The following is a 26,551-nucleotide window of genomic DNA, read 5'->3' on the forward strand; positions in this document are numbered from 1 at the left end:
TTAGTTAGAGATGTTTACATTACTCAAGTAGAATATTCAAATATTGAACCTTATTATTATAGAATACTTTCATTTTTTTGATACTTGTGTAAATTTTTTACAAAACATTATGTACACATTTATTTTCATACTAAAAAAACCTTCTAGGCCGTACAATACAATAATTCGAAACACACATAATACTTATTTTAACTAAGCATAAACATTTGTTATAGCATTATTTTTGGTATTCTCTATAATTCATATATCATTGATTGTACATTTGATCTAATCTCTCCAGCAGTGTTTCGAACATGGAACAATTCATTATGTATGACGACTGCCTTTAGTATATAAAGACATATACCTCAAGTATTCTGGCAAGGCTGTAGCCTTCTTTTTGGGTTTTTTCTTTTTTTCTTTTTCCTTTTTTTGTTTGATTGATTAACCTCGAAATCTATTTTTGAAAAATTTTGAATGTCGAAAGAAAAAAAATATACAAAAATTGTAAACAAAGTAATGGAAAGTAATGTTGTTGAACTCTCAATATTGTCGAACTACGTTCTGTTGTTTACCATCGATATTTTACAACATAGATTCGGTAATTGCTTATATTTCAATTTAGATATCTATAAAGGGGGAAAAAAGAAAAGAGCAACAGCTATATATATATACATATATATTTGTTACTTATATCAAGAAACTGGGGCTATACTTAATTCAAAATGTTAGATATCAATCTTTTTATTGAAGAAAAGGGTGGTAACCCGGAATTAATTAGACAATCTCAAAAAGCCAGAGGGGACCGTGTTGAAATTGTCGATGAAATCATTGAAGATTACAAGAACTGGGTTAAGACTAGATTTGAATTAGATGAATTAAACAAGTCTTTAAACAAATTGCAAAAGGAAATAGGTTTGAAGTTTAAAGCTAAGGAAAATGCATCTGCATTATTAGCTGAAAAGGATACTTTAACTGCTAAGAAGAAGGAATTGACTGAAAAGGAACAAAAGGAAGATGAGGACTTAAAAAAGAAAGTTTTCTCCGTTGGTAACATTGTTCACCCATCTGTTGTAGTATCTAACGATGAAGAAAACAATGAGTTAGTTAGAACATGGAAACCAGAAGGTTTGGAAGATGTTGGTCCAGTTGCCTCTGCTACTGGCTCTTCAGCTAGCTTATCTCACCACGAAATTTTATTAAGATTAGATGGTTATGATCCAGATCGTGGTGTTAAAATCTCTGGTCACAGAGGTTACTTCTTAAGAAACTATGGTGTCTTCTTAAACCAAGCTTTGATTAACTACGGTTTGAACTTTTTAGCCAAGAAGGGTTATGTTCCATTACAAGCTCCAGTTATGATGAATAAGGAAGTCATGGCCAAGACCGCTCAATTATCTCAATTCGACGAAGAATTATACAAGGTTATTGACGGTGAAGACGAAAAATACTTAATTGCCACCTCTGAACAACCAATCTCTGCTTATCACAGTGGTGAATGGTTCGAAAAACCACAAGAACAATTGCCAATCAGATATGTTGGTTACTCTCAATGTTTCCGTAGAGAAGCTGGTGCCCATGGTAAGGATGCCTGGGGTATTTTCAGAGTCCATGCCTTTGATAAGGTTGAACAATTCGTATTAACTGAGCCAGAGAAATCATGGGAAGAATTTGATTTAATGATTGGTAACTCTGAAGAATTCTATCAATCTTTGAAATTGCCATACCGTATTGTTGGTATCGTCTCTGGCGAATTAAACAATGCTGCTGCTAAGAAATACGATTTAGAAGCCTGGTTCCCATTCCAAAAAGAATATAAAGAATTGGTTTCTTGTTCCAACTGTACGGATTATCAATCTAGAAACTTAGAAATTAGATGTGGTATCAAGAAAATGGGTGACAGAGAAAAGAAATATGTTCACTGTTTGAATTCTACTTTGTCTGCTACTGAAAGAGCCTTATGCTGCATTTTAGAAAATTATCAAACTGAAGATGGTTTGGTAGTCCCAGAAGTCTTAAGAAAATACATTCCAGGCGAGCCAGAATTCTTACCTTACGTTAAGGAGTTACCAAAGAACTCAACTTCTAACAAAAAGAAATAAGCACATTAATTATGATGATGATGATAATGTTATTATCTTCTTAGATTTTTAAAAAGGAAAAAAAAAGACATAAAAAAAGATAAATAATATTTTTAATGGAATTGTATGTATAGACATATATCTTTGTATGTACTTACACAAACTATATTTTTTTAGATATGATTTTTTCGGTTGTTAAATATTAAATTGCAATTCGTAAATGTACTAGTTAGCAACTTTTGTATGTGAGGTAAAATAGATATGGTATTATTAGGTATTAAAAACACATTGTGTAACATTATGTTTTAACAAACATACCAATGGGCAGATTCAATGCATGACTATTATCTTCGCAAGAAACATCCACACACCCATATGGGATCTTTTTTTTTTTTCTGATTTATTTTTTACATTTTTTTTACTGTAGCCATATTACCGTAAACGGAAACAGATTACGAAAAATGATTATTATTAGGTGTTTTCTGATGTCTCTTTTGAGAAAGCCATTCTCAAAACAACTATAACAGGTAGCACCAACCCCAACAAGAAAACCGCGCCGTTCTCTTTGACTGCAGTTTTTCTTCTGCTTATTCTTCTGCTTCTTTGAGAGAGGGAGGTGAGAACCAGGTTGGTCTAGTAGAATGGATTAGTTCACAGAAAGAAGGAAGCAAGCTTCGCTGGGCACAGTGTTGCGGGAGCTGGAGAGTAATCCTTGGAAGGTAAAGATTCTTCTCTCTTCCCTCTATCGTCACTTCCCTTCCTTCTTTCTCTTTTTCTCCCTCCTCCCTCACACACAAATCCCCCTGTAGATACCTCTTCTTTTACCAATTCCTTCCCCCTCATGTTGCTTCTTCTCTTCCTTCTCCTTCCGGGGCTCCATTCACCGGAGCTACAACCATAATCCCATTCTCTTTTGGCCCCGTCCCACCATCCAATTGAGTTCAGTCCAAACAGTTTGTACGCTAGTAAGGTAGAGATGAGGACATCAAACAATCGGGGGAGGACAACAATGTGGAAGGCCAACGATCGATCGAACTAAACCTCCCCTATCTATCTGTTGTCTGAGACTATACGCTAGACGTTGCATATTGCTGATGCTTGTTTGTAGTAACGTAAGAAATAGTAACAATACTAATAATGATAGTATGCAATTAGGAAGGTTTCATAAAAGTATTTATTGTCTTGTTACGTAGAAGACCCTCTCAATATTTGATACCGGTTTTCCACTTGATACGTTGACCAAAGTAAAAGATAAGTAACTGCCGAGATGTCCACTGAATTGACCGTTCAATCTGAAAGAGCTTTCCAAAAGGTATGCATAAAAGTCGCAATAATAAAGACGCTTTCCTTAAATAATGTGTTAGCAAGATCCAATGATATCCTTCACGGGATTAATTATTTTCATTTTATTTGAAGGACATATTTGTTTGTTTGTTTGTTCAAAGATAACTGGAATATTGAAGACGATGAGTTTAAAAAAGCTTAAATATCTTTTTTCTGGAAATTAGTATCAAGAATATAGAAATGAGTCGGTTGAATAATAAACATATTAATATTATCCTATTTTAATGTCAAGCAAATTTGTGTATGAAGCAGCGATATGAGTTTTTTTTTGATATATAAGTGCAACTAATATCAGGAAACTTTGTCTAACACAGTTTTCATTAATATTGAGTCCTCGAGATACTAACAATTATAAATAATTCTGCCAATTCGATTTATCGAATTTATTTCCTTTCTATCTTTTTTATTTCTTTGATTTGTTAACAGCAACCACATATCTTCACCAACCCAAAGGTTAAGACCAACAGAAGAACAAAGAGATGGTACAAGAACGTCGGTTTAGGTTTCAAGACCCCAAAAACCGCTATTGAAGGTTCTTACATCGACAAGAAATGTCCATTCACTGGTTTAGTTTCTATTCGTGGTAAGATCTTAACTGGTACTGTTGTTTCCACCAAGATGCACCGTACCGTCATCATCAGAAGAAATTACTTACATTATATTTCCAAATATAATAGATTCGAAAAGAGACACAAGAACGTCCCAGTTCACGTTTCCCCAGCTTTCCGTGTTCAAGTTGGTGACATCGTTACTGCTGGTCAATGTAGACCAATCTCCAAGACTGTTAGATTCAACGTCTTGAAGGTCTCTCCAGCTGTTGGTAAGACCAACAAGCAATTCACCAAGTTCTAAGTAAATGGTACGATAAAAAAATATAAAAGAGGATTGTATAGTAATATCTAACCTTTAATTATCTATTTTTTTATTTTGTTATTATTATTATCATAATTATTTTATTATATTTACATTTTATTTATACAAGAACTTGACTGGAATTTGCTGCTTCTTATTCCACCTGTTATCTCACACTCTAATACATATACATATATTGAATCTCTTTATATAATGTATTGTTAGAAAATAAACAAAAAATAAAAGTTAAGGCTCAGAATTAATTATTAGCATAAATATTTTCCTTATACTTATATCCTTTAGTTGAAATTATGCCAGTCGCTAGTTTACTGGAATACTTCGTGGAGTTTGATTAAACGTGGCTTCGAATATTGTTTAGAATATTGTTCATATAAAGATAATTTATATCTAACAGTTATATATGACTAGAAATATATACATTTTCATGAATATGTGTCTTAGGCTCAAAATTTTGGTACAGAAACTAATAATGATATTTTTCTTTATTGATCTTTTTCTGTGATTATATTATCATCTAGTAAATTTTCCAATAATGACTTAGCAACTTCATTAACAGGTAATTCTTTATATGATTTGACCATAGTTCTCATTTTTTCATAGCATATTTTCAATTCCAGCCCAGCCCATTTTGTACCTTGAAGACTTGCCAATTCATCCCAATCCACTTGTGATTCATCAGTAAAACCTAAATCTCTCAATTTTTCCATAAGCCATCTTTTCTCTGAAGTAGTTATAAGCTCAATCTTAGATAAAGCTTGTTTCTTCATTATTTTATTCCACTTATACCGACATTGGATGCGTGACCTGGTACCTCCCATTCTTTCACTGACAACCGTCCAGTTGATGACATCTTTAAAAGTGGGCTTAGCGCCAATGGTTTTGTAGCCAGGATTTTTTGACTCTCCGTTACCTTCATTATTTGAATCTGTAGTTATTTCATTTTTTTTGTCATAGTATGCCTCTGCTTCTTCTAACATTGTAGCAATAACTCTCTTTAACATAGATTCTTCTTCTGGAGACCATTTATTGGATATACGGTTGTTACCGCATTTTATGTAATTTCTCCAACGGTCTCTGCAATCTTCTGGCATTCTATCCATTATTTTGCCTATTACTGACCATTGTCCTTCTTTATCTATACACAGGTCTGCCAACTGTTGATCTTCTTGAGGTGTCCATTTACCTCTTTGTTCAAAGATATGATACCTTCTTCGAACATGTTTGTAAATGGAACTTCTTGTTCTATAAGGAAGTACTTTACAGATATTGATCCAAAAATCATCCTTACGCCGTCCATTAGTCCAAATTCTTTCACATGTTTCTCTTCTGGTAAATTTCTTAATAGTTTCATAATCTTTGATGAATTGATCCAATGCAGCTTCTTCATATGCATCAAATGCTTTCCCGCTAGTTTGAGTAGATGCTAGAGAGCCTATTAGCTCAGACGCTTTTTTGGCTGCACGCTCTAACAACATATTATCTGCATCTATGGTCGCTTGATTCACCTTTTCAGTGTTAGATTTCTTTTTATGATTTTTATTGGATGACATATTGATTATAGTAATCGGTGGTTCTGAAGATATCTCAGGAAAATCATTGAAGACTTTCTGTGACAAGCTTTCCTCCACTGGTTCAGATTCAGCTGTTGTTTTTAAATGTTTCAGACTCCTACTGTTAACATGATTGTCATCCATATCGTGTTCAGTAAGTTTACTTAAGTCATGATTCATGTCAGTTTCAGTATTTAAATATTGTTGGAAATCTGGTTGTTGGGATATCGAATCAGCTTCTTCAATAGCTTTGTTAACTAATTGATGTTGTGACGATGGATCATCTAAAGTAGTTAATTCTGGATCTACTAGTAAGCGGGACTTACCCCTCTTTAAATCTACACGAAACTTTTTCACTATATAATCATCATTAATCGTATCACCTTCTTCATGATGGCCATTTATCTTCCCCCGCTTAAACGATCCACTGTTATGTGGGTTCTCTTCAGCCATTTTATCTTGATGGTCCGTTGTTACATGCGTATCTATAAAATCTTCTACATCATCATTTTTCCTTTTCAATTTATTTAATTTATCAGCTTGATATGCAGCAACTACAGCAGCTAATGCTAATGTGTTTTGATTTATTGAATCTTGGTTATTTTGTAGTTTCGGTTGAACATTTGAGGATTCTGTTTGATTTAAGTTGGTAGTTGTCATATCTTCATCATGCCTTAAATACCATGTCATGTCAGAAGCATTATCGTTACTACTGCTATGATCTTTATTGTTGTTTTCGTCGATCTTTAGATCTGTATAGTTAGTATTATTGTCCTTTATATCATTACTATTACTTGAACTTATTTCACCGTTTAGATGTCGAGACGACACAGATATCTCTGTAAAAGTGTATTTTTCATTTTTAGAAGATTTTTCTCTTTCAATATCAGATTTAGAGATTTCTTTATTCACGTCAGTTAATTCCTCTCCTACGTATTTTAACACAGCTTCTTCCACAGTTTCAAGAGGAGAACCATGTTTATCAGATAATTTATTTTTGATCTGAGCCGACATCGTTATATATTTTCTAAAATATTAGTATCATGCAAACTAATTATGCAAAAATCAATGAAACGATGCAAAAGTTTATTCAACTTAATTTTAATTATTGCTGTGTTTGGTTCTTTTGCTATTTTCGATGTTAATGAAATCGAATTAATAATATAATGTGTACTAAGTATTTGGCCCTAATTTGTGACACCTAAATTACTTATTCTATTTGTTTATCAATCTGTTAATCAATTCTGCTTTATAACACCTACAAAAATCTGTTTAGTTAAAAATACTGATAACAATAACAATAACAATACCACAACTTTGAATGTGTTTAAAAATTAAGAGTGTCAGTAATAGATGGATATGTTATCCATGGAAAACTGTAATAGTAGAGTTAGCAGTGCTAGCACTAGGTATAAAGCAGGGTAATAGGCATGTGAGAATCGATCCTTGTTATTATTATAAATCCTAAAAAAAAAAACTAAGGAAAATATCTTCATTTTGTGACAAAAATTCCCATCTCCCATTTCATTCAAAAAGCCGAAAGCACAAATTTCTTTTAGTGGTAAGAACTTTATTTTTTTTTTCTTATGTAATATGCGAACCCTAGGGTTGGACAAAGTAGTCATGTGGTTTCCCGTCTAATATGATAACAAAATCTGCATTTCCTTAGTGGTCAATTCTAAGAAATAATAAGGGCATATCAATACATTATGTGTTAGGAAAATGTGCGACAGATATATTGTGATAATGTTCTCAGATCTTGTTCGTTATGTTTAATGTTAGGTTATTTATTGGAATTACACTGGAGGTGGTGGTGGTGCATGTGCTAAATAGATTTTCTCAGAGGCACTGTCATATTGTCTTATTAATTGATTATAATGTTTGCTGTCAAAGGGAACAAAATCTTTACTGTTATTTCCTTGTCTTGAGAAGAATTGTTGAACAATTACTATAAACTCACGGAGACAATCAATTGATTCTCCCATTATTGATAAATTCTTCCCTTGAGCCGACATCGTTTGGTCTTGATAACTTGTAATAGAGGCTAAAGTATAGCTATTAAAATATTTCAGTAGATTGAAACACATTCTTTCAAAATATGGTAAATAACTTGATGGTAAATTAGTTGACAATATTAATAGCTCTCTTATTAATTGGATTACTTGTAATAAAGATTCACTAGCAACAAATGTTTTGTCTCCAACTACAACAGACTTTCTATTGCCAGTAGATTTGTTTATTTCACGGCTATCTGATTCGCTGTTTTGAGCCTCTTCCTTATCATTTTTTTGATATAATATCAATTGGGACGTCCAGTTGATTGGATCAATATCAATACTTGAAACTATATCATTTACATCGGTTTGAATACTCGGGCTCACAATAGCAGGTACCCAATTCTCTAATTCGATTTTCTTTTGTATACTTCTAAGATTTCTTGAATCATGTGTCGTAATGTAATGTTTTATTTGGGATGATAAAACATCACTGAAATATTTCGTAAGAAATTCTCCACTTAGAGCTTCACATTCTTGAATAAATAGAATACAGACGGAATATAGCCGTAAAAAATGGTCATGTCTTAAAGTAGAAGTCAGTTCTTTTCGAACTGTTATAACTTTTCCCATTCTTAGTTGTACTATTCTGATAATTTCATTCACGTTAGTTCTAATATCTAACTGATTGATCATATTATGTTGATTCTCAGAGATGGTTGAGGTGTTAATCACCTTCAAAGAAATATCTAATAATAATTTTTGCTGTTGATATAATCTTTTAATAGCACATAGACAATGAATGAAGATTGATTCTAACATGTCTTGAAATTCTACTGGTGTTTGTTCTTTAATCAAAGTAGATAGTTTTGATCTAGTAGTGGGTGGTCGTGTTGAAGTATTCATGGAACCTGTCCCCTTTGGGGTCACTGATTGAGATCTATCCACTACCAATAACGACGAATCAGATTTACTAATATTCTCTTTAGGTAAATAGTATTTGATAATATTTTTCACTTCCGTGGTAATCTTATCTTCATAGAGCGCAAAGGCACTGGTTAATTCTTCACACTCATTCAATTTAGTAATAATCTCCCTAACGGAGGTTTCAAAATCTGTTGGAAACTTAAATCTAACATTTTCAATTTTTCCTTGTTGTATATCATTTATAACAGTGATTGTGTCAATATTTTTATAAGCACTTCTTAAATCTTCTAAGAGTAACTCTGATAATTGAAGAGAATATTTTCCACCGACTTCAATTTTCATATTTGTTAATAACTCTCTTATCTCAATAAGACCTAATACTGACTTTAAATCTATAAGTGGAAATGGCCAATCTTTAGTCCAGTTTTGAACATTTTCATCTGAAGAACTATCACCTCTTATTAACAGATTAATAGATTGAATCAACGACATACATTGTTCTAAGTTATCATTTGAAAATTTATGTTTACACTCCTCTGTCTTATCAACAACTAATTTCACTTGTAGTAAACCTTGTTCTAATTTCTCAATGTTATTTCTCTTTATTATAAGCTTTATATTTTTAATTTTTTCTTTGATTTCAGCATCCAATGATATTTGCAAAGTTTTCTCTAACAATTGTAATTCATTTATGGTACTTTCAATATTATTTTGTATTGATTCTACATCATTTAACGTATTGAAAAACTTGTGAGAAGACCTAGATATATTACTAACAAGCAACGTTTCCACACCGTCTAAATAGTTGCTTAATTTGTCTTTTAGGAGTAAATGAAATTCATCTCTTTTGTTTTTATCGTTTGTCACTAAATCTTGTGGCTTCAAATCAACACTCTCTATTACTTTATTAAAAGTTCTCTCGTTATCCAGTTGGAAAACTTTCTCAAAATAAAATTCTGGAATCTGATTTATAACTATGGAATCATCGTGATATGTATCTGAAGATTGATCATCTAGTTGTTTAATTTGTTCTAATTTATTCATATTTGTTATATTATTCCTACTTTGAAAAATAGTTTCTTCCTCACCAATGTCCTCCATATAATCATCTACAATCTTATTCCAACCGTCAATAATATCAAGCTTGCTCACTGTAACAGGGGGGATATCTACCGAAGTTGGAGATCTTAGCCAATCCTTCCGCCTTGTATTCATCACAATTTCATAGATAGAATTGTTCCCTAAGGGTGAGTAATCATGAGATCCTGATTTTGAATTTAGACTAAATTGATTTCTGTGCTGCCCAGTGAAAATAGTACTATTTGACGTATATCTTGAAACTGTAGATTCTATACTGGGTCTAGAGAGACTTATAGAGGTCCTTTCACTTGTATCATCTGAATTAGATACATGTCCATCTATTTTGATGTTTGGAACTTGGGGTTGTGTTGGCATTGTTAATAATCTCAATACCAGTGTTAATGTTAGTTCAAAATATTGGCCAATTCTTATTTATATTAAGTCTTATCTAGAAAAAAAGCTGCATAGGCTTTTTATAACCAAATTTGTTATAGTTAGACACACAATTATTGAGTATCTTTAAAAAATCAAGTCTTTTGATATCTGGCTACTGAACATTTCAGTAGCCAGAAAAATAAAACTAATGATATATATCTTAAAAATAGAGAAAAAAATAAACAAGAAAATATAAACAGCGTATTTCTTTGGTATTACAAGAAACAAAACAGCATAAAGTTTGTATGTGTTTATACCTTATATATTTGCTTGCAGTGAACTGTGACAATAAAATAATTGGATGAATAATAGATTTCATTAGAAGTAAAGAAGGCTATATACATATATAAATTACGTATGATATATTGATAGTAGAAAATTTGAGGTCATTAAAAACACAATTAAATATTATGAAAGGAAGAAATGTGCTGTCAACATTCAAGTTTCAAGAGTGTCACCAATATAATTCCTAATAAATATATTTTCTCTCTTGGGCAATGTCTTGAATAAAATATGTTATATGATAAAAAGAAAATAAAAGAAAATAGAATAGAATGGAATTTTTTGTTTAAGATAAACCCATGATTGCTTGAAAAGTAGCTAGTGATGGTCTAATTGTATGAATAAAATATTTTTTGTTAGTAAAATATTTAGTGTTGATTATTTTTCACATGGTAGTTTGTTATTTTTTTAAGAATTATTGTAATTGGTCAATTTCTCCTTTGGCATCACAGACTTTTCAGAATCATTTCGTGGTGGAAATGAACCCTCAATGGTAACATTATTAGGTGAAATATTTGTAGAAGACACAGTGTTGCTTGGAATTTTAATAGATTTGTCTATATTGTATTTGCCTGCTTGATTTATATTATTTAGTAATAAGCTACTTGATGATCTTTGTGGTGGACCCAATTTTCTGCGTGGGCAAGGTTTAATCTCTAATGAATTTAAATTGAGATCACCTTTGTGTGTTTGATTGCTATTATTTTCTTTCACGTCTGTGATACATAGGGCCTCGTCAGATTCCTCTTCACTATCAGAACTAAATATAAACCCTTTGCTGGCATTTCTACTTAACGGTATTTCATTTTTATTTTGAAAAGTGTCGGCTAGGGTGTTATTGCTGCTTTTAGTTTGTCTAGCCAATGAGCTACCATTTAGAAAAGTTTGGGAGAGAGTACTTTTTAGTTGCTGATTTGAGTTATTATTTAAAGACAAGCCAACTAAAGAATTATTGCTTCTACCAATTGATACAGTTCTTTTTAATCCCAAATCACTATTCACACATTTAGATCCCATTTGTAAATAGTCTTCATTATCACTAGAGCTTGAATCTGATCCACTATTAGAGCTATGATACTGTGAATCCTCGATAAATTGATCATCATCTGTATTGGAAGATATACTATATTGATCGTCACCACTATTATAGTATTGGTCATTAGAAGTGGCTGGAGATAGAAGAGCTGTTGGTTGATTCGATTTGGTATCGGATGGGGACAACAACTTATAAGTTTCTTGATTATCATCAGCAATGGCTGTTTGTAAATTTATCCCTTCTGGAACATCAATAATATCGCATGGATCCACTGGTAGGAAACTTGAAGTGTCGCCAGTATAAACAGAATTGTAATCATAGATATAATCGTAACCTCTTTGTGTATTGACGTTATGAGAGATGGCATTACCATAACCACTATTGAAATCATTATTATCAGATTCATCATCTGAACCATAATTTAGAGTAGTAGCAGGTAACATTTTAATTATTGGACGGATATGTGAATTATGCCTACCGCTAGTACAATTGGAACCAATTGATGAATTATCTGTAATAGGTGAATGAGCTAAGGAATCAAGTCTTCTGGAGAATCTTGCACTAATAAAAAGACCATGTTCATCATCATTTTCTCCATCGCTAGAATCGGAATTTGACTCTGAATTGGAGTAATCTGAAAATTCTTGGTTATAATCATCGTCGGAACTGTAGAATCCACTTTCCATATCTTCATCACTTGGATTACTAGGGTATTTAACAACCATACATTGCTCTACACGATCATTAAAATGGATATGTCTATCTTTGTTTGGTTTCTTAATATTATTGTTATTAGAAATGTCTGTTTTATCATTATTATTGTTCTTTGAACGAAAGCCCGATGATGTGGTCAATATTGATGATAATGTACCATTTTTTATGTTTGAACTGGAATTGTCCTGTGAAACTGTATATATATTTCTATGGTTTGAATTTAGCACAGTGACATTTGATTTAGTAGGTGAAGTTGAGTTTGTTATAGAGGAATCATTAGCTTTTTTATCTTTTTCATCAGAAATATTTAAATTACCTGATTGATTGGTTGTATAAGACGGTATATCATACTTGGCATTTGAAGAGTTTGCTTGAGTATCGTTACAGGTTTGACTAATATTATCATTATTGTTGTTGTTATGATTTGAAGAATATATTTGTTGTTGTTTATTGGAAGCTGTATTTGATGATGATGAAGATGATGGGTAGTTGAAATACTGGGCATTGACCTTTGCAGCTAGTAGATCATAGTCATCATGAACATTAGTCTGAATATCCCGATTCTTTATAGACTGAGTTCTCCTAACTTCATTGAAATGTTTTCTTGCTTCATTCAGCCTCCATTGTGCATTTTCTTCGATGATTTCAGGGACTGTTCTTCTCTTTAAGATAGGTTTTGGCGTAATTTCTCTTCTTGAAGAATGAGGACGCCTACTTGTAGTGTTGGATTGATTAACTATTGAGGAATTTGTAGAAGGTAATCTTATTGAAGTTTCATCACCATCTGAACCATATCCTCTTTCATAATTGTCGTCGTCGTCATCATCATCATCATCGTAGTCATCATCGTAATCATCATTGTCATCATAACGGTAGTCATCTTTACTGTGTATTTTATTTCTTTTCCTATGTGAATTGCCACTACTGTTGTTGAAATTATCACTACGAACAATTGGACCATACAACCAGGTTACATCAGAATCCTTTGACCAATTCAAGATTTCAGGAGACACAGTCTTTAAATTATTTCTTGCCTTTGCCCATGTTCTCCACGAGGCATTCTCTAATCTTGCAGTGTTGACCACGTCGATATCTCTTTTTTTCTTCTTTGCAATGATATATTTCCAAGAATTCGAAATATCTGATTCTTTCCAATGATGTGACAAATAATCCACATGTCTCTGGGGTTCTCTTACTACGTCGTTGTCATCTTGTGGCAACAGTTTATCATCATCTGGTGCGGGTGGGGATACAGAGGAGGACTGCGTGTAACTGCCGACGTTAAAATTATCCTGATCGTCATCTCCTGTAGTATTTCCATTGTTGAGCACTAAATCGTCAGAGATATTGCTAGAGGAGTCACTACTATTACTGCTGATATCACTGTTATTTGCATCATAATCATAATCATCTGAATGGGCATCGTAGTCTATTATATTCGGTGTAGGCAGTTGTTGTTTGTTGTTATAAGTAGTAGTTGTGGTAGTAGTAGTAGATCTACTATTATTTTTAGCAATTGGATTTGTGGGATCTAATAAACCCATGGATTGGGTTCTTTTCAATTTAAATGTTAGATTATGGAAATCTTCATCATTGTCTGCCTCTATAGCCATAGATACAGATGGACCCATATCATCATCATCATCATAGAGACTATTACTAGTGGTGGTATGGTTACGTGTGTTACTATTGTTAATGTTGTTGTTGTTATTGTTATCCGTGGTGTTATTTGAACTAGCAAAATATGCAGCTAAATTATTTGACATATCTGTATTCTAATATTATTATAAATAAGTGCTTATTGTCAATTTATATTCAATTGAATAGGGTTAAAATAGACAACAAAAGAAAAGAAATAGAAAGTGGAAAGCAAAATATAGAAGCAAAGAAAGGGGAATGAGGGGGAAGATGTATTGGAGTTAAATAAATGAATTTTAGCTGGATGAATTGATGGATATGTAGTATGGATATGGTAAAAAGTAATACTTTGTTAGAAGTGAAAGGATCTTAAACGAACAACAGATGAAGGTATTATAAAGGGGAGGGGGGAAGGAAATAGACTAAAATAGAAAAATCCTGGAGAAATCAAATAAGTTAATCTATCTGTCGAGACTAACTTTTTGAATAATATTACAGATAGTCTTTAAATTTGATCTATTGAAGTATATTTGGTATTATTAATACTAATAATACTTTTTGTTTTTTGTTTTTTGTTTTTTTTTTTGATTTATTATGTAAAGAATGTATGATATCAATAGATTTGATATTAATATATATTTATGGAGGTTTCACAATGATTCAAGTAAAGGTCTAGTCAAAGAAAGTGGCATTAATGATTTTTTTTTTAAAAAAAAAAAAAAAAAAAAAAAAAAGAGTCTCGCGATTGATTCACCTTTGACTTCTTTCCTTTCTTTGGCTTTAGCTTTCTCTCTTTTTTTCCTCTCTCTTCTTTCTTTCGCACTCTTTATTTCTCTCTTCCCCCTCCTTCGTACAGAACTACAGGAAATATGAGTAGGGAGTTAAGAAAAAGAGAAAAAAAAAAAGAAAAAGAAATTTCAATGTGAGGGGGCGGGGGACGATGGCGAGAGGTAAAAAAAAAAAACTGCGGCCGTAGCCAGTAGGATGTCTGGGCGTCATACTGTTTGACAGCGAAGGGCGCCAGAGTCAAAAATAATTAAAGGCGGGGGTATGACAGGAGAAGAACACGTCAGAAAGGCAGAAGTTGTAGAGAGATGAGATGGCATGATAAGACATGACATGATGATTGGGGAGTGGGGATGGTCTCAGAAGGTGGCAGTGTCTACCACCTACTTAATAGATAATATGCTTGTACGTATAAATATATGTAGGTATGTACGTATGTACGTGTATAAGTTGTTGTAGATTGGAAAGGAATATAATAGAGATGAAATTATACTAAATCTTTGGAAGAGATGCAATTAGACATGTATACTTTTGTCCGCATATTCCCCGTGTTCAATTCGTAAATCTATCTTATTCAAACATATACTTTCTTTTGATATTAAAGATTTGCAATTCTCCACTAGCCAACTGGTCTTTCTATTTGGGCTCCCTATTAAACCATTACATTTGACAGGAGTAATATTTTCTCTCTATTCATTTTTGAGCCTTCTTGTATGTTCTTTTATTACATTTAAGGAAGTCTTAATTTTGCATCGATTAAATCTTTTTGCAATAATCTTTTTGTCTTTTTCTTTTTTTTTTTTTTCCCAACTAATAGCCACAGATTAACAACTTCATTGTTATGATTATTTAATGGATATATATATATATATATATATGTATATATGTATATGTCATGTATACATATATATGACTTCATAGAAGAATAAAAAAAAAAAGAAAAAAGAAGGAAAAGGTCCGAGAAGGAGGAAACTAAATGAAAATGTAATATTAAATTAGTTTGAATAAGTATTCTTACTTTTTAAAGGAAAAAAATTATGAATAGTTATACATAGTTATGAATAAGTAAATATATATATGTATATGTATACGTATGTATGTATGTACGTATGTACGTATGGAGGTATATTGATATTTATTATAAAAAGAAAGTCATGGAGAAAACAGATATAAAATAGAAAAAAAGAAAAAATAAATAAAAAAAAGACGATCGATGAATATGATATAGAAAAAGGAATTAAATGACTTAGAACTTTTGAACGGTTTCGTAGAAGGTTTTACCTTGAATTTCGTGCATTCTTAATTCTAATTCAGATGGGTTTCTAGAACCATCAGCACCAGCAATGGTACCAGCACCCCATGGAGAACCACCATGGACTTCATCTAAGTTAGTTAATTCAGCAAAGGCGTTTTTGTAACCTAATGGAACGTAGATGATACCATGGTGAGCCAAGGTTGACAAAGAGTTCATAATGGTGGCTTCGTTACCACCACCGGTACCTGTAGAAACAAAGGCACCAGCAACTTTGCCGTGCAAAGCACCCTTAGCCCATAAGCCACCGGTTCTGTCCCAGAAGGCTTTCCATTGGGCTGGGAAATTACCGAATCTAGTTGGGATACCAAATAAGAAAGCGTCATATTCAGTTAAAGTTTCACGATCGGCAATTGGGTAGTCTGGTTTTGGAGCACCACCCAAGGCCTTGACGACTTCTGGGGTTAGAGTTTCTGGGACTTGGAAGATATCGGCTTGACCACCAGCAGCCTCAACACCTCTCTTCTCAGCTTCAGCTAACTTAGCAACATGGCCGTATAAAGTGTAAATAATAATAGCAACCTTTGGCATCTTGGGTTTTTAATTGGAATATATGTATGTATGTCGTGTGTATGTTTATTTGGGTAAATGAGTTTAATTAATTGACTGATCGTCCTACACTACAGATTGTGAATACTTCAAGTAGTATGTGGGCAAGAATTGTTCAGGTACTATCAAGATAAAAAGAAGAAAAAAAGGGAGGTCCTTTATATATATTTTATCATTAGGTTGTCACAACAAAGTAACTGTCTGTAATATGTGTATGTGTAATAGCTATGGAGAGGGAAGGGGGGGAGAGAAGAAGAAGAAAACGAACAGAAGCCCGGGTGTAAAGGAATGAAAAGGAAAAAGGAAAAGGAAAAATTATAAACTTGTTTATTATTAAGTAATTTCTTAGCTAAGATTATCACATAATTATTGAGTAATAAACACCAACCGCCGCCACGGATCCCATTGTCTTTGTTCCCCACGGTCTGTGTTAAGCACAGAATAAGAAGAGTAGGGGAAAAACAAAAAAAAATAAAACGGAAAAGATTTGTGCGGGTAGTGGATGGTTTTTTTCTCTTTAAAAAAAATGAATAAGGCTGGAGATAAATTAGGGTCCAAGCAATATTTCTAGTTGTTTTTTTTTTTTTTTTTTAATACAAAGATTTGAAAAAAAGTGGTTGTTTACAAAGCAACAAGAAAAACTTTCTAATTTCATCAACTGATAGGGTTATTCTTCTGATGTGTTCAAACCATTTTACCAAAAACTGGTTTTTTTAATTTTAGGTTATTGCATGGGTTATCTTTTTCACTGCTCTCAAATTAATTGGAAAAAATAAAACAAAAAAGAAAAAAGAAAAAAGAAAAAAGAACGCTAAAAGAAAGAAATGTTGGGAGCTGGAATAAAAACAGAAATTGGGAAGAAAAAATTAGAAGGAGAAACAAGAAAAAATTATATATATATATAATAAAATAAAACAAAGACTTTAAGATTGCATTAGTAATGCTGATAGATAAAATGTTATGAAACCTTTGTTATGAGTACTCTTTATAGTTATGTATTTCCAATGTTATAAATTAAAAAAAATAGTAGGTTGTAAAAGAACTTCTGTAGCGTGTTTTATTGTATTTTTTTATAGTATTTTTGGAAACATTATAAATTTTTCATAAAACTTATATAAAAACTTCTCTGAACAGTTGCATGTGTATATAGCATTATCTTTACATCCTATTGAGACTCTTGTATGAAGTAGAGTCTTTTATTACTAGTTTTTTCTTTTTTTTACAACTGAAACAAATAAGTAAATCTACTTTCTTATTCAATTAAAGAAATTTCAAAACAAAATATAAAAAGATTTTTTCAGTTCTACTCTATATATTTTAGATAATATGCAGATAGCATCAACAACAATGGTACTTTTGCTGACTATATAATATTTCTCTTGAAGAATTTAAAAATAAAACTTTTGTTTACAAGATATCTATTCAGAAATAAATTAATACCATTACCTTTCGTTTATAATAAATAATTTTAAAATATATAGTTACAATCTTCTTTTTTTTTTATCCTGTTTAAATAAATTAATTTTAATCAAAAAAGAAAAAAGAAGAAAAAAAGTGAAGAATAAAACTATTTCGTAATTACTATTGTTAGGTGAAACTTCTCTATTATACTTGGTAGATTTAATGCATAAAGGCCATTAGTTAAATAATATGTATATATAACCATGAGATATCACAATGAAAATATTTTGTTCAAAAATTGGGGCTGAATTAAAATATTTTACCAAGAAAGTACCAATCTTAATTAATTTGCGTATAATGCCAGTAAGTCCGGTATTTATCTTATAAATAAGGTATTTCCTAATGGACATTATTTTTTGACCTCCAAAATCATATAAATTTATATTTAACATCATACTAAAACAATAATAACAACAAACGTTAAAAGTTATTACTAAATAATAAGAATAAGATAGCTTTAAAATTTTGTATATATATATGTATGTATGTATTTATATATGTATGTATATGTATAATACAGAATCACTTTCTTTATTAGAAATTTAGATAATCTTCGCTTACATGAAGCAATAAAGGATCTTTTTGGAACGACTTTCTTTTTTTTTTAACTCTTCAAGAAGAATAAAATATAAATAGAAGGTATGAACCAATAAGGTGATTTTATGCTATAAAAAAAGTTAATTAAGTATTTGGGCATTGAAATTACAACTTAAGAAAGAGAAAAATTATATTGAATACGTAATATGTGTATCTTTGAGTAATTTACAACTTAAATGACCGTCTCAAGGCTGTTGCTACGTTTTTTTAACAATGAAATGTTTCAGATACTTTAAAGATCTAAAAAAAAAAAATAGCAAAAAAAGAAACAGTATAACCGTTGGTTCAGTTAACTCTGAAAGGGTCTTCTCATAATAAAATTGTTATGTTGGATAAAGAAAAAGATTTGTTTATTCTTTTTTTTACTCTAACAACCTGGATAAAAACAAAGAAACTTAATTTTTGCTATTCGTTTTTTTTTTGCTTTTTTTTAAAAAAAGAAGCATTATGGATAACTGGAAAGTGCAAGTTGGCAGAATACTTAAAAAAGTATATAGACTTGTGATATAATAGGTTCATCGACTTCGTATAAATTAGGCAGGTGCAAGGAACGAAAAACGATCATTATAACTTTTCCTGTCAAAAATTACTTTACTTATTTATAAAACAGTTAGTATTTTCCTTCTATGCAACTAAAATCTCCTTAAGAAAAGTACTTGTAAAGACAAATGTAAGGTGTTAGAAGATTGTAAACTGATCATTTTCCAAATCTAGATGTTGATTGCTTGAATCACGCCACAAGCCTTTTCGTAATACTTTCATTACATGGAGATATCATATAAAAATTATTACGCATGATAGTTAAAAATTTGATACACCTTTGACAATAAGCTTAAAATATTCTTTTGCTCAAGAGATGCCTGTCAACATTAAGTGTACACTAAAAAAGTAGAACAAGATGGTCATAAATGATATGTTACAGTAATTAAGAGCAAGGATAAAAGATATTCGGTTGTCATAGTGACAATTCAACAAAAAAAAAATAATGTTTTTTTTATCCGCTCTAATTAATCTTCGTTTTTGAGAATGTGTTGCCCCCCATTTTTCTACAACCTGAAATTGAGCGTTTTTTTTTATTTTTTTAGTTTTTTTCTCTTTCTTTACTTTCCTAATCAGTCAATAAATTCCTTTTATCTTTCATCCCAGAAATTACGTATTCTCTCCCTCTTATTCAAATTCGCTTTTTTTTCATGTAGATATTTTGATCGTCATTCCGTTTTCTTTTTCTGTCAATAGATGAGTAAAAAAAAAAACTGAGAAACACAGATCAGTTTAAAGGTCGCTAAGCTTTAGATAATCCGCATCTCAGCTCCCAATAAGAGGATAAAAAATTCCTTGAATCGCACCAATTTCCTATCTGTTTTCTCAACTTCTGTATTCCTTCATAGGGTTTTTTCTATAGGTATCTGTGAACTTAACTATTTTTTTTCTTTGTGTTTTGACTATATTCTCAAGGAAGAAACCAGGACTTTAATTTAGAGATTGGTTTGTTCTTAATCCATTTCTCGCTTTCAAATGAATATGAAAGTCTGTACCTTGACCTGCTTGACCTACTCCTTTGGTTTGGTATCTTCAAATGGAACATAGAGGTATCCGGTTTTTGAGGCACATCTTGTCATTTTAGTCTATTCAATCCTTTATATATGTATCTGTGTTCATATCCTTTCTATGATGACTCTTACTCTTCTTAAAGAATAACCATCTAAACTAACGCTAATATTAATCATAATAATGCTGATTGCCGAATAAACAAGAAGGTTTATGGTCAGCCCTAGACAATAATGAGGTATATAAAACAGTTAACAAAAAAAAAAGAAAAGAAAGCATTTAGGTCCAAAGAGTTTGAGAAAATCACATTTCTAACTGTCTGAAAGGGAACAACGTCAACAAACAAAGTAAATAAACAAAAAGAGATGTTCTCTCTTTCTTTGAGGTTTTTTGAGAGAGAAAAATGAAAATATTTTTTGAAGTTGCCATTAAGTGCATTGTTTATCCCAAACCTCTATATCTCGGAAAATCTATGTTTGAAAAAAAAAAAAGGAAAACAAAGCAATAATGAGAAAAAGTAAATAATACTCGATTAAATCTGGCATCGTTATTTTATTTTTTTGTTTTTTTTCTGTTTCCTAGTAAAAAAAAAGAAAAAGAAAACAATTTACTCTTTGTTTATTTTTTTTTTTTTTACACATTTTCGTTTCCGAACAGAACACAATGGAAAAAGCACACTGTATTGTGAACGCATTGTTCAACCGATACCCTACTCAAAAAGCTCATACATTGTATATTATGTATATTTTTTCCTTTTTTGTTTCCTTCACTTCAAATAAGGTAATACCCTAAATAAAAAGGCAAGCCAGAAGAAGAAAAAGAAATAACACAATGAAAGATTTCAAAAGATCATTTGCGTGGATATTTCTAATGCATTACTCAATTAGGATATCATATTACTATTAAATGTTTTCAAGTTACCCTTTTTTAACAAACTTAAACATTCCAAAAAATTTTTCTTTTTTGTTTTTATTTTTTACGTAACTTCCTATTTGTTTCACTTGAATAGATCGATCGTTCCCTTCTTTTTTCTTTAAGCTCAATTTTGTTTGTGTATTTCTACATTAGAAAAACCCATCTATGATTGGTTTGTTTGTTTATTACCTGTTTTATTAAACTAATTCAAAAAAAGATAATAATGACATAAACCGATGATGATTTGTTATTCCTCTCACTATTGTGTTCTTGACTTGTTTCTGTATTTTGTTTACTACTTTAGGAAATATAATTTTATCCAGATTGGTAAAATTAATTGAATTAATAGTGGACAAAAAAATAAATAACAAAACAAAATATTTGTTATTTATTTTTTTCTATTCTTCGTTTCCTTTTTCCTGTCATTCTTCAGATTGTATATTACCAAATAATTTACCTTTTTAATCCCTATATTGGTGCTTGAATCTTGTAGAATGAAATATATCCCTCCGATGTTTATTCTTATTTTGTATATTTTTTTTTGTTTTCTGTTTTTGTTTTGTTTGTATTGTAATGTAATATTTTTTTTTGTTTTACATTAACGATAATTGATTAATGACAAATGATATTCTTAATCCCTCAAATGAATAACAAAAACAGGATTTTAGTATTGCTTTTGAATATGCCATTTTTTAATTCTTCAAATTTATCATATCTATTAAGGAAGAAATATTTAAGATTCACTGGGGTGGAAACTGAATTATTTTCAAATGAGTTTTCTTTCCTTTCCTCCAAATTTTTTTTAACCTTCTTTCCCTTCTCTCTATATATTTTCTTGTGTTTTCTCTATATTTACTCTTCTGTCTCACACCCCCGTGTACTACAAAATCTCCACAAAAAGACATTTCAACACAACAGTCAAGTCGAATACCCAATTTAATAAAAACTGTTTTGAGTTTTTTTTTGCGTGTACTCTACTGCTAAAAATACACAACATATTATTTCGTAATTAATAATTAATTTCTAATTTTAATAATTTTTTTTCATATCTTCGAACTCATTTTCCTTTATATTTGTGACACTTTAAAAGTACTATTACATTTTTATATTGTACCAATTTTTTTTAGAATACACCTATTATAGATCCTTATTTTAAATGTCTGAATATATTGAATTAATCAAGAGAGGTGGTAACGAAGCCTTAAAATTGAATCCACCACACGATGTCGACTTCCACATCACTAAGGGTGGTTCTGATTGGTTGTTTGCTGCTTGTGCTATCTTTGCTGCTTTGGCTTTAACTGCTGTTGTTCTAATGTTTACCAGACATGTTCACGAAAGAATGGCTTACTACACTGCCATTATTCCAACCTTATGTATGTCTATTGCTTATTTCACCATGGGTTCTAACTTGGGTTACACTTCTACTCAAGCCTTATACAACAGAAACAGAGTCTCTACCCAAAAGACTCACTTAGGTTTTAGACAAGTCTTCTACGCTAGATACATTGGTTGGTTCTTAGCTTTCCCATGGCCATTTGTTCAAGCTTGTTTGATGGGTCACACCTCCGTCTGGCATATTATGTTCAACGTTCTTATGGTTGAAATCTACGTCGTCTCTTACTTAGTTGCTGGTTTAGTTCACTCTCAATATAGATGGGGTTACTACACAATTGGTAGTTGTGCTGGTATCATTGCCTGTATCTCTGTCTTAACTACTACTAGACGTGTCGTTAAGAGAAAGGGTGGTGAGCTATACATGGTCTTCAGAGTTTTCACTGGTTTATGTATCTTCTTCTGGGCTATTTACCCATTAGTCTGGGGTTTATGTGAAGGTGGTAACGTCTTAGTTCCAGATGCTGAAGCTATCTGGTACGGTGTCATGGACTGTTTGTTATTAGGTGTTATGCCATGTATCTTTGTTGTTATCTCCGGTTACTTCGGTTTAGACACCTTAGGTTACAAGTTTGAAGATGAAGAATCCACTTTGCCACCACCACCACCAAAGTCTCCATCAACTTCTCCATCTTCCAAGAGTTTAAAGAAGAAGTCAAAGAAATAAGCAACTGAATAATTAGTTACCTAATTATTTGTGTTTATTTTTTTTTTGCTCTTTTTTTATCTTGCTCACTACCTTTTAATGCATAGTTTTTTATTTTACAATGGGTTGTTCTAACGCTTGCATTTCCTACATAAAGCAAGTGTTATAATGGCCTTTTCTCAAACATACCCTTAAAAGATATATAATATATAATATCTTTGCAAGTTTTTATTATATTTCTACCTGGTACATGAATTACGTGGGGAACTTATGTTCAGATTTTTTTTTAATGACGTAATTTTTATGATTATTTGTTATTTTATTTCGTTTGACAATCAATTACTATGCTTTTGCTTTTGTTTTTTTTTATCTCTGTTTAATTTCAGAAAAAATTTGCAATTTTCATGTCATACCTTTTTTTTAACCCTACAATATTCATATATATCTCATATACTATATATACCATGTTAGTAATTACTTAATACTCTATAATAGATAGTTTTGCTATTGTGATATTTTCTTTCTTTCTCCCACACCGCATTATCGAATGTAGACCTTACGAAGAGTTATTATGTGAGCAAGTTATCTAACTCTATTTCAGCAAAGAAATATTGTATATCCATGCAAATATTATTGACACATATATGTATACATAGATGTCAATCTATAAAAGTTTCCACATTAATCATATTATTGTTTATATACTTCACCATGTTAAAACGTCTTGATCAGCAAGTTTATAATCTTCTTCAGTACCCGACCAGACCTTTTCTAATCTATTCAGATTATGTTCAGTTAATCTCCTAGAGGTTCCACGGTTTAGTTTGAAATACTTCCTCACTAAATCTCTTGTATCTTCATCCATTGCATTCAAACCAGCTAACAACACAGCAAAATTTGAATAACATGTTCTTGCATTTTGTGGTGGGTTTTCACTATCAACAAAGAAAAAAAATGACATGATCCTTTTGACAACTTGCTGAATCGTAATGGATTCTCTTGGTATACCTAACAGCTTCAGCAAAACAATCAAGAGGAATGATAAAGTTTGAGTCTGATGTGAGATATCATACCAACTAATAGCCACACGCTCTCCATTCTTTAATGTTACTATATCAATGGCATTATCACTAATGTGACTATTATCTGGATGAGATTGACTTTCCTTAGATATGATCCCAGTCTTGCTAATAAACTCATACTCTAACTGTTTATCAAGTTCAATCAATATCTTTTGTGTTTTAAAATAAGAGATCGGATCATCTTCTCTTGTTTTATTTGGTGACCACAACAAATAATCAATATTTTTATTGAACATCCCGCCCTCATCAGCAATATCTTTCTTTTCATACATTCTAATAGAATTCAATGACCTAATGACTTCTCTAATGACTAAATCCAAATCTTCCTTATGTCCACGTAATAAATTGAACTCGTTTAATGGTGTCATAATATTCAAAAATTTCAAGGAATCAACATACTGAAAATCATATGGATCAAAAATGTAATTGATATCATCATCTGTCAATGACCCACCGAGGACTGTACTTATACTGGCAAATGTCTCTATCACTTTAAACCAACATTTAGCCACATTTAGTACTTTAGAGGAGCTTCCAGAATTGATTTTCTTGAATAAATCAGTCACACCTTTCAAATGAGATCTCCACTGAGAATTCATCGTATAGATACAATCCCATGCTAATAAAATAACAGTTAAAATAATGGGTTCAATTTTGTTCAAAACATTTGATTCATTGTGAAATTGATCACCCAAAAGATTTAAACAATGCGAAAGATATGCACAATAATTTTTTTCATCTTCTAATTTATTAGATTTCCTGTGTGCTATGGATGCCCCTATGGCTAGAATAGCAGATAGTAGGTATGATTCATTTCGGGCAAATGATAATAAAATATCTCTTAATGGATTTCCTTGGTCTTGGAAAAATGGGGCAATGGAATCCAAACAATCATTGTAGAATATTCGCAAGTACTCATCATGGATACCACCTAGCCTGAAAGATGATATTTTAATATTAAATTGAATGATATTATTAACAAGAAATGAAATAGGGACAGAACTTATATTTGTAGGGTTGTTGGGTAGTAGCTCTGGTATTTCTAAATCGGGAAAATCATAATTTTTCAAACTTTCGTTTAACATTACTGAATCATTTAATTTCATACTAACAATATCATTTAAATTTTGCATTAAAAGATTAGCATCAACTTCATTCATTTTATTAGCAGATATTATGTTTGGTATATCGATTACTTTATCGGAAGACATTGAAGAAATATTGCTAATTGGCCTGCTATCGGTGAGTAGAGACGCTCTCTCACTAGCATCAATTGGTGTGCTTGTATTAGAAGTTGGTGTCATTGATTCTTTTTTGTTATCCTTTGATATTTTCCCAGCTGAGGGCGAGCTTTTTGCAGTGGTTTTTCTCTTTTTATTTTTGGCATTCAAAATGTAAATACATTCACGGTTTAATCTAGAACATTGCCAACATACTGGTTTGGTTTCATCACATTTCATTCTACGTCTTTTGCATTCAGTGCATCCATTCCTTGAATATTTTCTTTTGACAACAGTAGCCTTTTTCCCGGTAGCAACAGGAATTGTTGTAGCTGTTGGAGTTTGGTTGAGATTGGAGTTAGACACGACACCTACTGCTTGATTCTCTACAGAGTGTATATTGTTTTGTGGAAGGTCATGGTTCAAACTTAATAGTTCAGGACTAGACATTACTTTAGAGCTAAAGATGGAGTTTAGAGCTTGATTTGGACCATTCAACACAGAGGGAACACTTTGGAAATTGGTAAAATTTTTGGAATCAAGACTATTGTTTGTGTAAGATCTTTGACTATCCAACGAAGCTGGTGACAAGTAATTTACTGGCAGTGGTAACGTTGATTGAATTTCCCTATCATCTGCTAGTGTCCCAGACTTTGTTTCGTTTCCAAAAGTAGTATCGCTATTATTATTATTGAGATAATCTGCAGACGTCATATTAATTAGCGTGAAGATGAAAGATAAAATTGCAATGGAAATATTCAGATCGAAATACTAATTGATTCTTAGATTAGGTTGAGAGGAAAAATAAGGATAGAATAATGAAAATAAAAATAACAAAAGGTAGTGAAAATAGAAAACACAATTCCGTATAGATTGATGGCAGTTTACACGATCAATTATCAAAGTATGACACTTTGCTCTCTAAAGGATTTCCTATATTATCAAATTGTCTCTTTAAAGAATACTATGGTGGGGAATACGTTCTAGTCAGTTACGTGTTTGAAAAATTTCCAATGACAAAATTTTTTGTTCTCGATTGGGAATGGAAAAAATTTTCCAGAGGAATTTTTGTCCAAAAAGAAAAAGTGAGGAAATATAATTGTGGTG

General features: G+C 31.4%; 8 protein-coding genes across 8 annotated transcripts; 3 read left to right on the forward strand and 5 right to left on the reverse strand.

Moving 5' to 3' along the window:
- Positions 1-704: 704 nt before the first annotated feature.
- SES1 (serine--tRNA ligase SES1) lies at positions 705-2,081 on the forward strand (the record flags this gene model as incomplete). Its single annotated transcript, XM_064860269.1, has 1 exon — positions 705-2,081. One exon carries the CDS (start codon positions 705-707, stop codon positions 2,079-2,081), a length of 1,377 nt encoding a protein of 458 aa, XP_064712930.1.
- Positions 2,082-3,327: 1,246 nt separating this feature from the next.
- RPS11A (40S ribosomal protein uS17 RPS11A) lies at positions 3,328-4,256 on the forward strand (the record flags this gene model as incomplete). The annotated part of the gene is made up of 2 exons (XM_064860270.1): positions 3,328-3,372; positions 3,831-4,256. The coding sequence occupies 2 exons, from the start codon at positions 3,328-3,330 to the stop codon at positions 4,254-4,256; spliced, it is 471 nt and encodes a 156-aa protein (XP_064712931.1).
- Positions 4,257-4,759: 503 nt separating this feature from the next.
- NSI1 (Nsi1p) lies at positions 4,760-6,841 on the reverse strand (the record flags this gene model as incomplete). Its single annotated transcript, XM_064860271.1, has 1 exon — positions 4,760-6,841. The coding sequence occupies one exon, from the start codon at positions 6,839-6,841 to the stop codon at positions 4,760-4,762; it is 2,082 nt and encodes a 693-aa protein (XP_064712932.1).
- A 782-nt stretch (positions 6,842-7,623) lies between these two features.
- On the reverse strand, positions 7,624-10,203 carry VPS54 (Vps54p; the record flags this gene model as incomplete). The annotated part of the gene is made up of 1 exon (XM_064860272.1): positions 7,624-10,203. One exon carries the CDS (start codon positions 10,201-10,203, stop codon positions 7,624-7,626), a length of 2,580 nt encoding a protein of 859 aa, XP_064712933.1.
- Positions 10,204-10,953: 750 nt separating this feature from the next.
- Positions 10,954-14,061, reverse strand: REG1 (protein phosphatase regulator REG1; the record flags this gene model as incomplete). The annotated part of the gene is made up of 1 exon (XM_064860273.1): positions 10,954-14,061. The coding sequence occupies one exon, from the start codon at positions 14,059-14,061 to the stop codon at positions 10,954-10,956; it is 3,108 nt and encodes a 1,035-aa protein (XP_064712934.1).
- Positions 14,062-15,965: 1,904 nt separating this feature from the next.
- On the reverse strand, positions 15,966-16,562 carry PST2 (flavodoxin-like fold family protein; the record flags this gene model as incomplete). Its single annotated transcript, XM_064860274.1, has 1 exon — positions 15,966-16,562. One exon carries the CDS (start codon positions 16,560-16,562, stop codon positions 15,966-15,968), a length of 597 nt encoding a protein of 198 aa, XP_064712935.1.
- A 5,695-nt stretch (positions 16,563-22,257) lies between these two features.
- Positions 22,258-23,163, forward strand: MRH1 (Mrh1p; the record flags this gene model as incomplete). Its single annotated transcript, XM_064860275.1, has 1 exon — positions 22,258-23,163. One exon carries the CDS (start codon positions 22,258-22,260, stop codon positions 23,161-23,163), a length of 906 nt encoding a protein of 301 aa, XP_064712936.1.
- A 685-nt stretch (positions 23,164-23,848) lies between these two features.
- LYS14 (Lys14p) lies at positions 23,849-26,158 on the reverse strand (the record flags this gene model as incomplete). The annotated part of the gene is made up of 1 exon (XM_064860276.1): positions 23,849-26,158. One exon carries the CDS (start codon positions 26,156-26,158, stop codon positions 23,849-23,851), a length of 2,310 nt encoding a protein of 769 aa, XP_064712937.1.
- Positions 26,159-26,551: the final 393 nt, after the last annotated feature.

This window comes from Arxiozyma heterogenica (genome assembly GCF_036370985.1).
Source record: "Arxiozyma heterogenica strain weizmannii chromosome Unknown scaffold_30, whole genome shotgun sequence".
Classification (NCBI taxonomy): Eukaryota; Fungi; Ascomycota; class Saccharomycetes; order Saccharomycetales; family Saccharomycetaceae; genus Arxiozyma; species Arxiozyma heterogenica.